At 34.7% G+C, this 16,997-nt stretch overlaps 1 protein-coding gene across 5 annotated transcripts in view; it reads left to right on the top strand.

Annotated features, from left to right (window-relative positions):
• Positions 1–11,569: 11,569 nt before the first annotated feature.
• LOC133517040 (gamma-aminobutyric acid receptor alpha-like) overlaps positions 11,570–16,997 on the top strand; it is a 76,282-nt gene continuing 70,854 nt past the window's right edge. For all 5 annotated transcript variants that reach the window (XM_061850164.1, XM_061850166.1, XM_061850163.1 and 2 more), the window contains exon 1: positions 11,570–13,266. In XM_061850164.1, the coding sequence (XP_061706148.1) occupies positions 13,226–13,266 (41 nt within the window). In that variant the 5' untranslated portion in view covers positions 11,570–13,225. The remainder of the gene's footprint in view (positions 13,267–16,997) is intronic.

Here is a 16,997-nt window from a genome sequence, read left to right as displayed (position 1 = left end):
TGGTGCCTTGCACCCGAGTTAAACACTCTACTTTTCATTTTTAATACGAGGAAAGTAAAATATATATGCATTTAAAAAAAACACGGCTAAGCATAAACTTCAGTAAGGGTAAGTACTTTTAATTATAAGTTTAGGTAATATATAATTATTAATGGAATGGGGAGTTAATTATCAGAATGGAAATGGTACATCAAATCCATTTAAAACCAAAATTTGAAATGCTTATCGTAAAATATATTGCTTCTTGCAAGCGTACTAAGAACGTACAGTGCTCTAGAGCAGTAACTTTTCTGCACTCTTTTGAGAACAATAAAGACCCACTTTCAGAGCATGAGGAATGAAAAAATTTTTAAATTGCTATTACAATGATAATCAAATTGAATACCTATTCTTAAACGTAAACAAATAAAATTAATCCGCTTGTTTAATTTATATGTCATTGTATTGGAACACCTTCAATTTAAAACATACAGAATGTAGGAGATATACTGGATTTAAATATGTGGGAGTGCTTAGTGAAAGGTACCATTTCACGACTTTTAGTTTCCGAGTTAAAATCTTAATTTTATTTAATCAAAATCAAGCATTAATAAAATAATGACAAATTCATATCCGCAACGTAGGCTTCGTCAGGAGGGTACAACCATAAATCAGCAACAGGCGTCGTCATTGCACACCAACAATAAAGCTATCCGCAACAGGCTTCGTCATGTTCAATACACAAACATTTCATTTAAAAAGGACCACCCCGAATCGCATCTGATCCAAAAGTTCCCATTACGCTAGCAGCGTTGCCACGTTGTATAGCCAATGAAATCCCTTGCACCAGATACGACCCGGAGCGTGGATCACAGCCCCTATCCCTAAGTCGGCGACCAAGTTCTTTTACAAAAGCCTTAGCCTCTGTTCCCCAGGGTCCCGCAGTCTCAACTGCAATTGGCACAAAATCGTAGATTGGTTCCAGGGCACTGTACTTAGCGTGCTTGAGTTTGGCCGCATATTCAGCAGCTGCCCCAACAGATCTAAGCGTTAGGCTAAGATGAGACGGTGCAAACGTGCTGACACACGTGGCGTCCCACAAGAAGTACTGACCCTTTTGCCATGGAACCAATGTAAGTCCGTCCGGCCTTTTGCCATCAGTGCGAGACAATCCTGGAGGCTCCAACACACACGGAATGTTGGCTGATACTAGAGCCCGGCGAATCGCATCATTTATTGCGTGATGCCTTAGTCCATGGTGGCCATCCTCCTCGACCATGACGCCACAGACACACCGGTGCGGCTCGCAGACTTTACAACCTAAACGCAAGATAACCGCTATCCTCAGAGAGTCATTATCGAGCAGGGTGCCTAGCTGAGGGGAAGGTAATGCCTGGAGCCATGTTCCCGATTCGGGCCTAGTTGCGGCCTTGAGACGCGCTAAGTTCGACCCAGCCGTGCTGCCCAGCAAAGTTGCGAAAATATCTTTACACAAGATATCATCCCATGCTCTCTGGGAACTGAGGTTATCAGGACGCTCATCAGTTTGGCAAATCGTGGACCACCTAGAAAAAGCCTCAGCTACTAAAGGTATTTGGGTATTGTCGCCATTATAGGACAAAATACGAGCAACAAGCCCCAAAGTCATGGGACTTTGGCAGCTCATGGGAGCTGAAGCAAGGAATGCCACCACACCCTGTATGTTTGCATGTTTCCGAGTTACATGCGTTTTTGTGGATGCGTAATAGTTTTGTGTTATATAGCCTGTTCCGTTAAGTCTTTTTACAAGAACTAATGCTGATTTTGGTTGGTATTACTGGCTTATTAACTCTCATATTTGAATGTATCATGGAATACATATAAGACTTCATTTACATTTATTAATTATTTGATTTTGTAAGGTGAGCAGGAGTGATATTTACCCTTCAAGTCCCATACAAAATTTTCGCAAGTTCGGATATATTTGTACCTCTCGCCAATATTTTTATTTGACTAGTTAATTATTCTGTAAATTCGAGAATGATACTAAATTCCATTTATGATAATACTAAACATAAACATGCTATTTCTATTTTGTATGAAAACTGGTGACATTTTATTTCTTTTATCTAGTATAAATTTCGATGACATTCTGCCGCCTATTTCAGGTCTCAGCAATGATTTTACCTTCTTCTTTGAAACCTTGGACCTTGTTGTCTTTGTGATGTGCTTTTACTATTTTTCCTGCCAATTCAAAATATTAGTGGAAAATCGTTCGAAAGTTTCGCAAAAGATATTTTCTTCATTTTTGTATTAGGGAGCGTATGTGTAATATGTATGTATTAAAATGGTTTACTTTGAAATTAATCACTAGTCAAGGCCAATAACATATCCCTTCAAATGGCGGCCGCGAAAACGTGAAAAGGAGTCAAGTGGCGGGAGGTGTTCAGCGCGGCTTTAGAGAATATTACAAATTCAACTATTTAAGCTTATCTATGTACAAAATTATATATTGAAGCGTATATCGTTAGAATACGCAGTCGGTCCCTCAATGCTGAGGATCGTGACATCACGTCCTTCTGTTGTCCTTGTTGTTGTTAAATTATTGTAATGTTTATGCATTTCGCCACATGCACCTAACTAATCAAACCTAGCAACAGTGACAGTTTTCCAGTTTCCTTATTAAAAATGAGTACCACCACAAAACAAAGTTATGATTGGAGGTAATTGTTAATTAATTTTCTACGTAGGGCTTAAAATTCAAAGGTTAAGTCATAAAAAGTTCCCGTGAAGAAACGGATTTTTTTTAACCACGTATTTCTGAGGTCATAAGAAGAATTTCATGTACAAATATAAGTCAATTCCGCCAAAAAAAATTTTTTTTTTACTTTTTGTATGTTTTTAAACATAATAAGTTCATGTTCTTGGAACATTTATGGATTTATATAAATTGGTACTTTTTTTTCGTAAAAATTAGTCTATTCAAAGGGTACCTTGTCACTTTGATATCTGCCAAGAAGGTAGTCTAGACTAGGTCCCAAAGTGGCGACATAGCCATCAAAAAGGCGTAATGCACTGAAACACAATTTTTTTTTTTAATTGGTATTAACTCTGAAACTAGGCGAATTAAAAAAGTTTATATGACATTTTTGTCTCTAAATACGATCCGGAATATACTGTTAAAATCTTTCCGTTTCCTCGCGGGCACCGTGTACTTACAAAATAGCCTCTTTAAAAATCAAGACAGAACTGGACCTAGGCGTTTGCTCCTGGATGAACAGTCCTTAGCAACCAAGCGTTACCAAACGTGTGTATGTATGTTTTCCTTGTCTAACTTACTAGCTACTTTTGGGCGCTAGAAGAGCGTAAATATACTTCAAACCCTTCAATTTTGCCACTAAATATGGCAACACCTCACTTACCACCCTTTGTTAGCCGACAGCTTACTGGCTATCGCATCGACCCGTGAGTGGTCGTCCACCACTTGAAGGCATAAATAACATAGTTAAAGATAAAATAATTTTGTTCATCGGAAAGTTTTGTATATTAATTTAATAATACTATTTTATATTAATTTTGTATATTATTTTAAGTATATTAATTAACTTTACGGAACAGGTCTTAATTGTACTTCTTTCCAAAGGAAAATAATACTCATTGAGACAATTCTAATAACCTCAAACGCAATTAGGTTGCGATACTTGCGATATTTTGACACTGAGATCCTATGGCCACCTCCTCTCTCATGCATCAGATCAGCTCGATAGTACCATAATATTTCATTGTCACCCTACTTACATATGTATGCAGATTTTCAACTTCATCTGAAACCTCAGTGGGTCAAATATACTTGTAATATTTGATTAGAGACAGAGTAATAGACAACAGACTGCTTCTGTATTAGACATTAATTAAAGTCAGTCAATTATACTCATTACTATATAACTTCGAAGTAGAAGTGTATTTTTTACCATTGTAAACTTTAAATAATAAATAATAATAGCAGTTTTCTCGACTTTTGCATTTAAAATTTATAATCGTCGTCAATTCAAAAAATAATAAAGAAATAGTTGTTACCGTTAGAGTCATGGTTCTTTTTTGAGAAGATAGCAAATTTTATCTACTTTTTGGAGCTACATATGCTTATGCATACCTTGTGCTTATGTTTTGAGTTATCTCAATACCTGCAAAAAAATGCTACCTTTTTACGTTCACTTCCACAAATTACTTACCTTTGCTAGTATACTTCCTTCTTTCACTACTTGCCCCAAATTGACTTCTATTGCATTTTTAAGGTCAATTAAGTTTTGAATAGGTATCTATATATATGATTTAAAGCAGACAGTTGTAACTTAAATTTTGTCTGAATTAGTAAGTAATATTATTTCGTCACAAAACGATTTGGTATCATTTTACTAGGTTCTCAATTTGCCGCGGTATACTCTAGTATTATATATAATTATCAAATTTTTAATTTCATTGAGTATAAATCATAATCAATATAAATTTCCGGAAAAGATCCCAGAACTAACAAACCAGAATACGGATGGCGTCAGAATAAGGACGTAGGTGTGCTGCGGGCGCGGCGCGCGGGGCGCCCGCCTGCCTGCTTTACCACTTCGTCTGCTTCACCCCCTCAAAAACCTAAAATCCGTCTATAAGAGCGCCTTAAGGGGGTGAAGCAGACGAAGTGGTAAAGCAGGCAGGCGGGCGCCCCACGCGCCGCGCTCGCAGCAAGCCTACGTCCTTATTCTGACGCCATCCGTATTCTGGTTTGTTAGTTCTGGGATCTTTTCCGGAAATTTATATTGATTATGATTTAAACTTAATTAAATTAAAAATTTGATAATTATATATAATACTAGAATATACCGCGGCAAATTGAGAACCTAGTAAAATGATACCAAATCGTTTTGTGTCGAAATAATATTACTTACTAATTCAGACAAAAGTTACAACTGTCTGCTTTAAATCATATATAGATACCTATTCAAAACTTAGTTGACCTTAAAAATGCAATAGAAGTCAATTTCGGGCAAGTAGTGAAAAAAGGAAGAATACTAGCAAAGCTAAGTAATTTGTGAAAGTGAACGTAAAAAGGTAGCATATTTTTGCTGGTATTGAGATAACTGAAAACATAAGCATAAGGTATGCACAAGCATATGTAGCTCCAAAAAGTAGATAAATTATGCTATCTTCTCAAAAAAGAACCATGACTCTAACTGTAACGACTAACTCTATGTTATTTTTTGAATTGACGACAATGAAGACGATTATAAATTTTAAATGCAAAAGTCGAGAAAACTGCTATTATTATTTATTATTTAAAGTTTATAATGGCAAAAATGCACTTATACTACTACTACTACTTCGAAGTTATATAGTAATGAGTATAATTGACTGACTTTAATTAATGTTTAATAAAGAATCAGTCTGGTGTCTGTCTACTCTGTCTGTAATCAAATATTACAAGTATATTTGACCCACTGAGGTTTCAGATGAAGTTGAAAATCTGCATACATATGTAAGTAGGGTGACAATGAAATATTATGGTACCATCCAGCTGATCTGATGCATGAGAGAGGAGGTGGCCATAGGAACTCTGTGTCAAAATATCGCAACCAAATTGCGTTTGAGGTTGTTAGAATTGTCTCAATGAGTATTATTTTCCTTTGGAAAGAAGTACAGTTAAGACCTGTTCCGTAAAGTTAATTAACATACAAAACTTTTCCGATGAACAAAATTATTTTATCGTCAACTATGTTATTTATCCCTTCAAGTGGTGGCCCACCACTCACGGTCGATGCGATAGCCAGAAAGCTGTCGGCCAACAGAGGGTGGCTAGTGAGGTGTTGCCATATTTAGTGGCAAAATTAAAGGCTTTGAAGTATATTTACGCTCTTCTAGCGCCCAAAAGTAGCTAGCAAGTTAGACAAGGAAAACATACATACACACGCTTGTTAACGCTTGGTTGCTAAGGACCGTTCATCCGGAATCGAACGCCTAGGTCGAGTTCTGTCTTGATTTTTAAAGAGGTTATTTTGTAAATACACGGTGCCCTCGAGGAAACGGAAAGATTTTAACAGTATATTCCGGATCGTATTTAGAGGCAAAAATGTCATATAAACTTTTTTAATTCGCCTAGTTTCAGAGTTAATACCAATTAAAAAAAATATTGTGTTTTAGTGCATAACGCCTTTTTAATGGCTATGTCGCCAGTCGCCACTTTGGGACTTAGTCTAGACTACCTTCTTGACAGATATCAAAGTCACAAGGTACCATTTGAATGGACTAATTTTTACGAAAATTAATGTACCAATTTATATTAATCCATAAATTTTCCAAGAACATGAACTTAATATGTTTAAAAACATACAAAAAGTAAAAAAAAAAAACAATTTTTTTTTTACGGAATTGACTTAAACTTGTACATGAAATTCTTCTTATGGCCTCAGGAATACGTGGTTAAAAAAATTCCGTTTCCTCACGGGCACTTTTTATGACTTAACCTTTGAATTTTAAGCCCTACGTAGAAAATTAATTAACAATTACCTCCGATCATAACTTTGTTTTGTGGTGGTAGTCATTTTTAATAACGAAACTGGAAAACTGTCACTGTTGCTAGGTTTGATTAGTTAGGTGCATGTGGCGAAATGCATAAACATTACAATAATTTAACAACAACAAGGACAACTTCAACAGAAGGACATGATGTCACGATCCTCAGCATCGAGGGACCAAGAAGAAGAAGACAATAATTTAATTGTTCTATTCGAATAGCGTATTTAGTTCTTATTCTAACGATATATGCTTCAATATATACTTTTATACATAGATAAGCTTAAATAGTTGAATTTGTAATATTCTCTAAATCCGCGCTGAACACCCGACGGGGCCCCGCCACGTGACTACTTTTTACGTTTTGGCTTCTGCCACTTGAAGGGACATACTATAGGCCTTGACTAGTGATTAATTTAAAAATAAACTATTTTAATATATACATATTACACATAAGCACCCTAATGCAAAAATGAAGAAAATATATTTTGCGAAACTTTCGATCGATTTTTCCACTTATATTTTGTATTGGCAGGAAAAATAGTAAAAGCATATCACATAACAAGGTCCAAGGTTTTAAAGAAGAAGGTAAAATTGGCTAAGACCTGAAATTGACGGCAGAGTGTCATCGAAATTTATACTTGAAATAAGAAATAAAATGTCACCAGTTTTCATTTCATACAAAACAGAAATAGCATGGTATAAAAGTATTATACCAAACTTTTACAAAGGACTTTATGTTTAACATTATCAAAAATGGAATTTAGTGACATTCTTCAATTTACAGAATAATTAACCAGTGAAATAAAAATATTGGCGAGAGGTACAAATATATACGAACTGCCGAACCGAGTACTTGCAAAATTTTTAATGGAATTTGAAGGGTAAATATCACTCCTGCTCACCTTACAAAATAAAATAGTTGATAAATGTTGTAAATAAAGTCTTAAGTGTATACCATATGAAAGTTAATAAACCAGAAATACCAAACAAATTCAACACTTATAACATTACAGCCAACAACTATTACAGCCATTTGAGCACTTCCACAAAAACGTGAAATGGTACCTTTCACTAAGCACTATTTAAATCCCACATATTTAAATCCAGTATATCTCCTGCATCCTGTATGTGTTAAAAATGAAGCTGTTCCAATATAATGACTTATATAAATTAAACAAGTGGATTAATTTTATTTGTTTGCGTTTAAAAATAGGTATTCAATTTGATTACTACTGTAATAGCCATTTAAAATATTATTTTACAGTACATATGGGGCTACTTTATAGCACTAGTGCGAGAAGTAGCATATTACGTTACTGTGTCGAACATTTAAAGGGCCATATGTACTGTAAAACGTTGTACGATACATGTGCGAATAGGTAATTCGCAACTCGTGTCGATTTAAAACACTCCCTTCGGTCGTGTTTTAATTTATCGCCACTCGTTTCGAATTTCCTAATTTTCGCACTTGTATCGTAATGTACTATTACCTAAATTGATAGTTAAAAGTAGGTACCCCTCACGAAATAAGTACTACTGAATTTTATACTTAGCAGTGTTTTTTAAAATGTACATGTATTTTACCTTCCTCGTATTAAAAATGAAAAGTAGAGTGTTTAACTCGGGTGCAAGGCACCATTTCATCATTTGGTTAATCGTGGCTGTATGCCGGACAGGTGCGTGTGTAAAACTTGTCAAAAAAGATAATATGACGGATGGATGTCTGAAATGTCACCGTATTTAAGAATCAATTAGCTTAAAAATTAGTTTTTTCTTCGTAAGAGTGATGAAAACATTGTGTGTTTAACATATTTGTGTATTTATAGTGTGATTATCCATTTTATGTAACGTCCGCTAAACTAGCACAGGTCCGACGCTGACAGTGGTCACGGGCGTACTGGCGTACTGACGGTATTGCCGCGCAGGGTAACGTTTAGTAGACAAAATGTTGAATTCATAATTATGAATGAAAAATTTAACGCATCGATAAACTGACAAGCAAAATGTTAGAGTTACTTAAAAGCTATTGAATGAAGTAAATTTCATATTGATATTCATCATAGTACTTCTAAAATATCGAAATAAATACAGTTTTAAGCATATTTTCAAAGCAAAAATCTATCGAGAAAAAGATGAGCCATCGTGTTTCTGACAAGCATACGGCTAGTTCAAAGACTGAAATTATACATACTAGAAAATAATCGATGAAATCCTTGTACAAGCCTGTAAATATCGATTTAAAAATAGCGCATTTTACTATACACCGCGCCTTAATACATATCTTAATTCTATGGGTAATGCTTTAATTTGTCTTCAAACTAATGTAGATTGCTCACGTAATCAAATCGAGCATTTATGAATATTTTGGTGCTATTTTGCATTAATTTATCTTCTTCAGTTATTTCGCGGTCGTGTCAGATGCTACGGGTCTTATTACATCACTCATATTCCTAAGAAAGAGCTTTAAAGTTCCAAATGTTTTCCAAGAGCTTCCAAATGCAATTTACATACAAAATTATTTTTACATTACGGGCTTATTTCCACGCACTTTGCAGCGCTGTAGCTATGTAGCTCCCGCAACGAGTGTAGCGGAGCTACGCCGCCAATACCTTGATTGCTACGTAATTCCCGATAACTTTGTTGTAAAAATGTTCTCACCAACTTGCTTGACGGTTTAAACGCGCTTTAATATTCAGGTAACTAAGTAAATTACCTATCAAAATGACGGTGATAATACTGAGATATAATATATTGTCTTTTCCTTTGAAAATTAAACTACGTTTTGTTTAATAATATATTTATTTGACGACCGGTCTGGCCTAGTGAGTAGTGACCCTGCCTATGAAGCTGATGGTCCCGGGTTCAAATCCTGGTAAGAGCATATATTCCTGTAAGAAAACGGATATTTGTTTCTGAGTCATGGGTGTTTTCTATGTATTTAAGTATTTATAATTATACCTATATTATATATATCGTTGTCTAGGTACCTACAATACAAGCCTTATTGAGCTTACGGTGGCACTTAATCAATTTGTGTAATAATGTCCTATAATATTTATTTATTTATTATTTTATTTATCTCAATCCGGCATACAAAAATAATGAACGTTGAAAATGTATTATTACAAAAAACCTTAAAATATACATCACGTAATATGTTAAACGTACATAAGACGTAGCGTCTGACACACGTGCCTCCGGATTTTTTGTCGCCGTTGTTGAATAATAATGAGATATTTCATTTCATTCGTTTAACTGTTTCGATGTAAATTTTACTAGTCCCATGAATACAAGTATTTATAAAAGAGGTGTATTATATTTAATATATAATTAAAAAAATACACACACAATTCAAAGCAAGCCAAATCCGTACCGAGGTTTCATATAAACAAATCTAATTTCGGCATTTAATTAACATCCCTTCCGTTACCCAAGCACTCGAAGTTGCTCGCCGAGTTATTCAATCTCAAATTTAATGCAAACAATTAGAGTGTTCACGAGTGATCAGTCAGCGGATTCGAATCCCATTACCTTGGAGTCCAGGCGGAGGCGGAGCAATCAGCCCGGTCTTTAGGGATCACGCCATTTGCCCGCCATTGTTCTCTGTGCCGGCGCTTTACATGTCTTGCAAGAGCTCAAACTTATACGCACGGGGGCCTGTGTTTTGCAGTGATAAATATTCGGATTGCAACATCTTGTTCATTCCAAATTTACATCATAATATCGGCGTGATAAGATCGGTCTATTCCTGTTTTAGTTCTAATAAAATTACATAAAAAGTCATAGGCATAGGTTAACTTTATTTTAGAATATACATAAGACTCGTACATATTATATTCACTAGTACATATAATTTGTGTAAATTAATAAATTACTAGAAATATCTCCTTTTATAACGAAATCTAACTGAACTTATATTCTCATAAATGTAAGGGATAATATATACTTCTTTGGTACCCATGAGATACGTTCTCTAAACGAGAAAATAAAATAAACTTAGACACGATATTTTCATTTCGGGATAGTGGCATACAATAGGCACATAGCTAAGGTATATTTTTAGAGTTAGAGCAAGATAAGTCTGCAGCGATTTTGGACGTCAAACTTCTATGAAATGATGACGTATTGCAGTGGAATTTATGTGGAATAATTGTTCTTGACAGGTGGATAGTTTCAAAGAGGAATTATTTATACTATTTATTTCCCAAATATTTATTTCATGGAAATACATACTGAAATATATCTAAACATAAAACTAATTAAAAATATGCATAAAATAACTACCTACCTATTGACTACCGGGCTGCCCCCGATGCAAAGGTTCCCATCACGCTCGCTGCCTTGCCGCATGCGTTGCATCCGGAAAAACCCGGAGCGGGTATCAAGGCATCTTTCTAACAGGTGACAACCCAGATCCCGAGGAAGGATTTACCCTCAGCGCACCAGCACCCCGAAGTCTCCACAGCGAGAGGAACGGATAAATACCCGCTCAGCGCCGAGTATTTATCTTTTTTAAGGGACGCCGCGTGCTCAGCAGCCGCTCCTTATTTATATTATTTATTTTTATTATATTAAGTATAAATAAAACAACCATACATATTTATAATATTCTTGCATGTGAACAATAACCGTTTTACGTAACCCTGATAGCCTTATGAATTCGCATCAGGCGGGCGAGGCGGCGGCCACAATAAGGACTCGCGTTACCGATATAGATGAAGAAATAGGCACTTTCGTGTCTGCTTGGCATGTAAAAAATAAACAGGAAAAACGATATCGCAATTTCGAAAAATGATTGTCCTATAATACATTTTCCAAATTTTCATTTCACTTATTTAAAAAAACATTAATATTTAAATTTTTTGGAAAAGGCATCCAGAAGAATCCATTCTGTTAGGTTTTTGTGAAGGGACACAAAAACCTAAACGAATGGATTAAAAAAAAACGCCTTTAGTCATATGAAAATTTGGCTAATAAAAAACATTATCAATTAAATCAAATTAAAATTATCAATTAAATTTAAATTATCAATTAAATGAAACATTTAACAATAAATGTTTTGAGGTTGTGATAGGTACCCCAGAAAATAGTTATTTGTTTTACAAAGGCGCAAAGTTGTTGTTTAACCGCTCATGGTAATATTGATACCCGAGCAAACCAAAGATTCCGAAAAGTGAGTGGTATCTTGAGCGTTGCAAGGGTTTCAAAGCACGAGGGTTAAACAAATTTTGCCCCCGAGTGACACTAAATATTTCACCACACCAACCCGAAGAAAATATTAACTATAAGATATGAAACAAAATCAAATCCAAATGAACGTCATTAAATATTTATCATTCAAAATCATCATATAAAATTAAATTCCACCAGTTAACATTAAGAAACAACTCAAAATTTGCATCTGATTACTTTGCCCCACGTGGATAAAATGCAACTATGTCATCAGTTTTTGAACAATCAAGGGAGCCTTTAACAGCTGTTGCGGTGAAAATATACAAGTGCGACAAAAACTGGCTAATATTTAAGACTTGGAGACTTGGAGAGGCTTTTAAATGGGAAGCCGCTGTCAGAACTTGAATTTGACAGCGTATTGAATTATACAATCTCTGATTCTAAGAATATTTCAACCCTATTGCAAATATAAAACAGTGCACAACAGTTCAAAAAGTGACATATTTACTATAAACATTGGCTAATTGTCCGAGTGGGTTCATGTACAAACCTTGGGTTAATAAAGACAATACAATCCAATCATTGAACTTTAGCTACGTGCGAAGTGCATGGCAGGGGTACAGTAAAGCGATTGCAGTGCATGTCGTGGTAAAAGTTGGCACTAATTTCAAGCATCAAGCAGATTTCGTACAAGTTACACGTAGGCTCATAATGTAATTTTTAATTAACGATAAGTCGTGAGATATTCATTTAAATTGTATGGTGTTACGGACCAATGTAATGCTGTATAGGCCCTTAGCGATCTTACTGGTATTTCAAATATATTCTCAGTACTGTTATAATAATAAGAAGTCCGACCTATATCTCTTATATCTCTTGTAACGCAGAATCAAGTCTCGAAATTAGTTCAGTTTCCATTAAAGCTTGCATGCTAAAACCAATTTGAATTAACGAAGAGTTTCTCGCCACAATTATAATAATATGCATGGTAGGGAACTCTGAAAACTTCCAAACAAACAATGTCAAAAAGCAGATTCCGTATTGTATTAGATTATTTTATGTATTTAAAACAAGTTAATTATATAGGTTGAAAACCCCTTTTGCATGTAGTAATAAAGTTTTCGGCTAGACGTCCCATATATTTGAAATTTGTTATAAGACGTAAGGTTTGCACTTGCAGGCTCATTATTTACTTTAATTAAGAAGTTTCGTTTTTATTAAATAATTTATTTACCTATTCAGCTTCGTATTTAAAAGGATTCAAATATATCAAGTTCATTGTGTTTTGAAAACACCTGTTTCAATGAACAGGTTTCGGAGAACCACACGGTCGCGGTTGGCGGTGGTGTTTTTGCGGAGTGGACGCATGCGCGGTTCGGCCGCGCTCGGCGGGATGCTGCAAGTCTATACGAACATCTGCGTCGCACGTCTCGGCGCCGCAAATACCTAACGCGCCCTTAAGCGATATAAACACGCGGCAACTGTAACTCCACTTTTTTAATAACTTGTCTAACTATATAGGAACTTTTAAGACATGTTTGTGGCTGTGCTGGTTGGCGGTTTTTTGTTCTTAAGGTAGGTTTAATTATTAAGTTAACGTACCTACGTAGATATATACATATAGGTATATTTGGCTCTGTATACAAAGCCGCATGTTTTCAAGAGACCTTATAATGTGTACTTGCGGTTCACTCTTTTATATTTAAAAATATGTATACCACTTTTCGTAACAAAGTGGAAAGTAATGTTTTAATATGTACCTATAGGTATAATATTATGTCTTTTAGCTAATATCAAGGACATTAAAATAAATTACTACCATATTTTCCACAATTAACAAACAATATGTAGAATGTTAATTTAACACTTTGCCAAAAATCACAACTACTGTCCGAGCATATTAGTTGCGATGTGGTATAAGGATAGCAATTTCAGTAAATTATTTGCAAACTTATGTTAATTGACTACACAAATAATCCATACTTAATATTTTAAAAGCGAAAGCAACTGTCTGTGACATGTTCAGGATTAAACAACCAATTTCAATAAAATTGTACACATAGAAAACTTAATCTCTGCGGATAGACATAGCTTTTTTTTGGATTGTGGAATCTCGAGCACAGCTAATTATACCATGTAACCATGTACCTGTAAATGTTATTGGACTGTAGACAAAGGCATCTGTTTTTTTTTTCAATAAAGAAAAAAAAACAATATATCACTTCTGTTCATAGCTCAGGTGGCTATTCGTCTTCGTCGTAAGGTCGTAACTCTCACATTTTGTCCCTTCTGTATTTTATTTTTTTCAACTTCGTAACTCTCCGCTATCTCAAGAACCAGAAACTTAGTGTCACAAAACTTTTTCTTCTACTTTTCTCAAATTAAAATACGATACCGATTATGCCCTAAAACGGATCCCCACTATTTTTGTTATATCCTGTACCTATGTTTTCCAAATGAATATTGACATGTCGTGTAAATTCATTAATTTCTGCTACCTGGAGATTGTCTGGAAGAGATTGCTTTTTAGCGATAAGATCGCCTGTTATGTACTTTAACTTGCGTTGCTGTTTTCTTTCTGTATTATTTTCTTCTATTGAGGTGTGCAATAAAAAAGATTACCTATTTGTATTTGTAATCTTAATCTTCCCGGACGTGTACAATATCTTAATAACATCTGTAATAGTCAACACAACACAGCTTTCTTGGGTAAGAGTATACTGGGTATGGGTCCAAAAATTTTCAATAATATCCCAAATTATATAAAGTGCCTGCAACCGACCAGTTTAAAATACGACTAAAATCATACTTAATAAACAAATGCTATTACTCAGTAAATGATTTTTTTGAAGATACCTGAAATAGTTATAACTTGTCCATTATATATATAGATACTAGTTTAACATGTAAGTACTTCATCATTATATTCTAGATTTGTGAAATGTTGCTATTTTATTCTATTATAAATGTTTTTATTGCTGTAATATTACTGATAATCCTAATTTAGGTAATTGATTTGTAATAATTTTATTATTAACATATGTATGTGACTTTTTTAAATATTTGTACGCCAATAGGCAAAACACAGAGTTCTATTTATTACTTTATATATAAGACCTTAAATGTAACACCTGTGTTCCACAAATAAAATTTACTTTACTTTACTTAAGGTACTGTCATCGTACGAGTGCTTGTACATCGCGTGTTATAAGGCGTTTGTATGACACAAATGGATTACCGTGTATTTATCGGGCGTTGTCGGATTTTCGATTTTGGGCGTTGGCCATTATATCGAATTTTTGCGTGGAACTGCTAATGTCAGGTTTTAATGCGACGCTTTTTAAACGCTCGTGCGAATGAGGCCTTACTACTTACTAAGAGTGATTTATCCACAAGCAGGTGCTGTCGTCAGCGCGATCAGTGTTTAACTAAAGGGATTAAACTTTTAATTGCTCCTTTGTGAACTATTCAGAGCATAAATAACTTTGCAGCATATCGTTTGCATTGTTCAGAGCAACTCAATACCGTAAGTTGAAGAATTCTGCCTTTGGCGAGCAAAGTCGTGATATTATTCCGTAAATATGCAACCATATATAATTTTTTTTAAACTATTTCGAAACACTGAACGTCATTTTGAAATTATTCACATCAGACATGATTCAGATTAGTTAGTAGAGTTCGTCTCAGCTAAATTTGTACCAATTTGAATGTAACAAAGTAAGGGTTTCAGAAAATTTTACATTAATGATGACATCGCCACACTTTGTCAATGCAAATGCCGTGCATAGTTATTTTGGTCCGACCCTATCAGTTTTGTCGCATACGACATCAAAGCGCGTATAGTTCGTGTCGTCTTTCACGATGACGCGCAGATTCGTCAAATCAAGCCCTTAATGACATGACGGGTCTATATTGGAACGCATAAATTTTTCTTGCCTATTTTCACTTCGCATAACCAATATTGGCATTACTATGATCCAAATAAATTGATTATCCTAATGTTTATGCGCATCATAAACTTTTCTTGCTTAAGAAATTTCCAACCTAGAGGTTAAATGTCATAAGATTCTTATGTTGAATCCTTCTATACGCATAACCCGTATAGCCTAAATTCGAATATCCTGACACTTATACTAAAATAAAAAAATAATAAAGGCTCTTTATTTCCTTGACAATTACTTACAAACTTGGAATATTTTTCTTTCGTACGTACTGCTATTTCTAAATTTATTTTAAATAATATCTATTTTCTTCTTTAAGCTTATGTGGTTAGTAAATATTTAAACTTGTTTTTTGTTTATGTATTTATGTAAAGGAACCCCACTTTATTGGGTAAAGGCCTCCTCCAATTTGTATCCTCTGTCTTTAAATACTACGAGTTGCGAATTACCTATACGCACATGTATCGTACAACGTTTTACAGTACATATGGCCCTTTAAATGTTCGACATAGTAACGTAATATGCGAATTTTCGCACTAGTGCGATAAAGTAGCACCATATGTACTGTAATAGTACATTATGATACAAGTGTGCCAAGTTGGCCATCACACACGAGGCGATATTGTGCGCGCGAGCTGTAAGCGAGCGCGCAATAAGAAAGCCGATGTGGGTAATGACCAATGCACACGCGTTTCATACGACGTTTTTCAACACACTTGCGAGGAAAAAACAAAACTTGTTTTTATCAAAACAGTAAAGTACAAGTTTCAAAATGGTGGCTTACAGTTTTAACATCGAATAATTGCAGTTCATTGCAGGCACTTATTTGCCAGTTCATTGAAGTAAGCTACCAACACATTTTCCAAGAAAGACTGGGCGTATTTGCTGATTTTCCATTGAATAAATGTTTCATAAGCCGCCAATTATTTTTCACCCGATTTTGATGGAAAAAGGCTATCTTTCTCAGCTCTTGCCTCTATTAGTATTACTGGCAGCGTCCATTTTATGTGTTCTTCATTTTCAATGCTTGAAAATGACATTTTCGTCAATATTATAAACTAAAAACATGCAACACTATTCAAATATTATGACAATTACGGAAAATGGCTGGCGCGTTATTTTTTTTTACACACGATTCCATTGCGCGCGCAAGGCCAAGGCGCGAACGAAATCGACAAACAGCCAATTTAAAAAATGTAAAAAAGCTAATATTTTCGTATTTCTATTCGACGGATGGAGATCAAATCGATAAAATGTTATGTTTATTCATTAATGTTATTTACGAGATAATTTAATCTATAAATTATGTTTGGTGTGTTAAAACTTCTTTGAAGTAACATTTGAAACCTAATAGTTGGTTAAAAA

The sequence above is a fragment of the Cydia pomonella genome, chromosome 4, assembly GCF_033807575.1.
Source record: "Cydia pomonella isolate Wapato2018A chromosome 4, ilCydPomo1, whole genome shotgun sequence".
NCBI classification, from domain to species: domain Eukaryota; kingdom Metazoa; phylum Arthropoda; class Insecta; order Lepidoptera; family Tortricidae; genus Cydia; species Cydia pomonella.
This window is presented reverse-complemented; position numbering and strand designations above follow the sequence as displayed.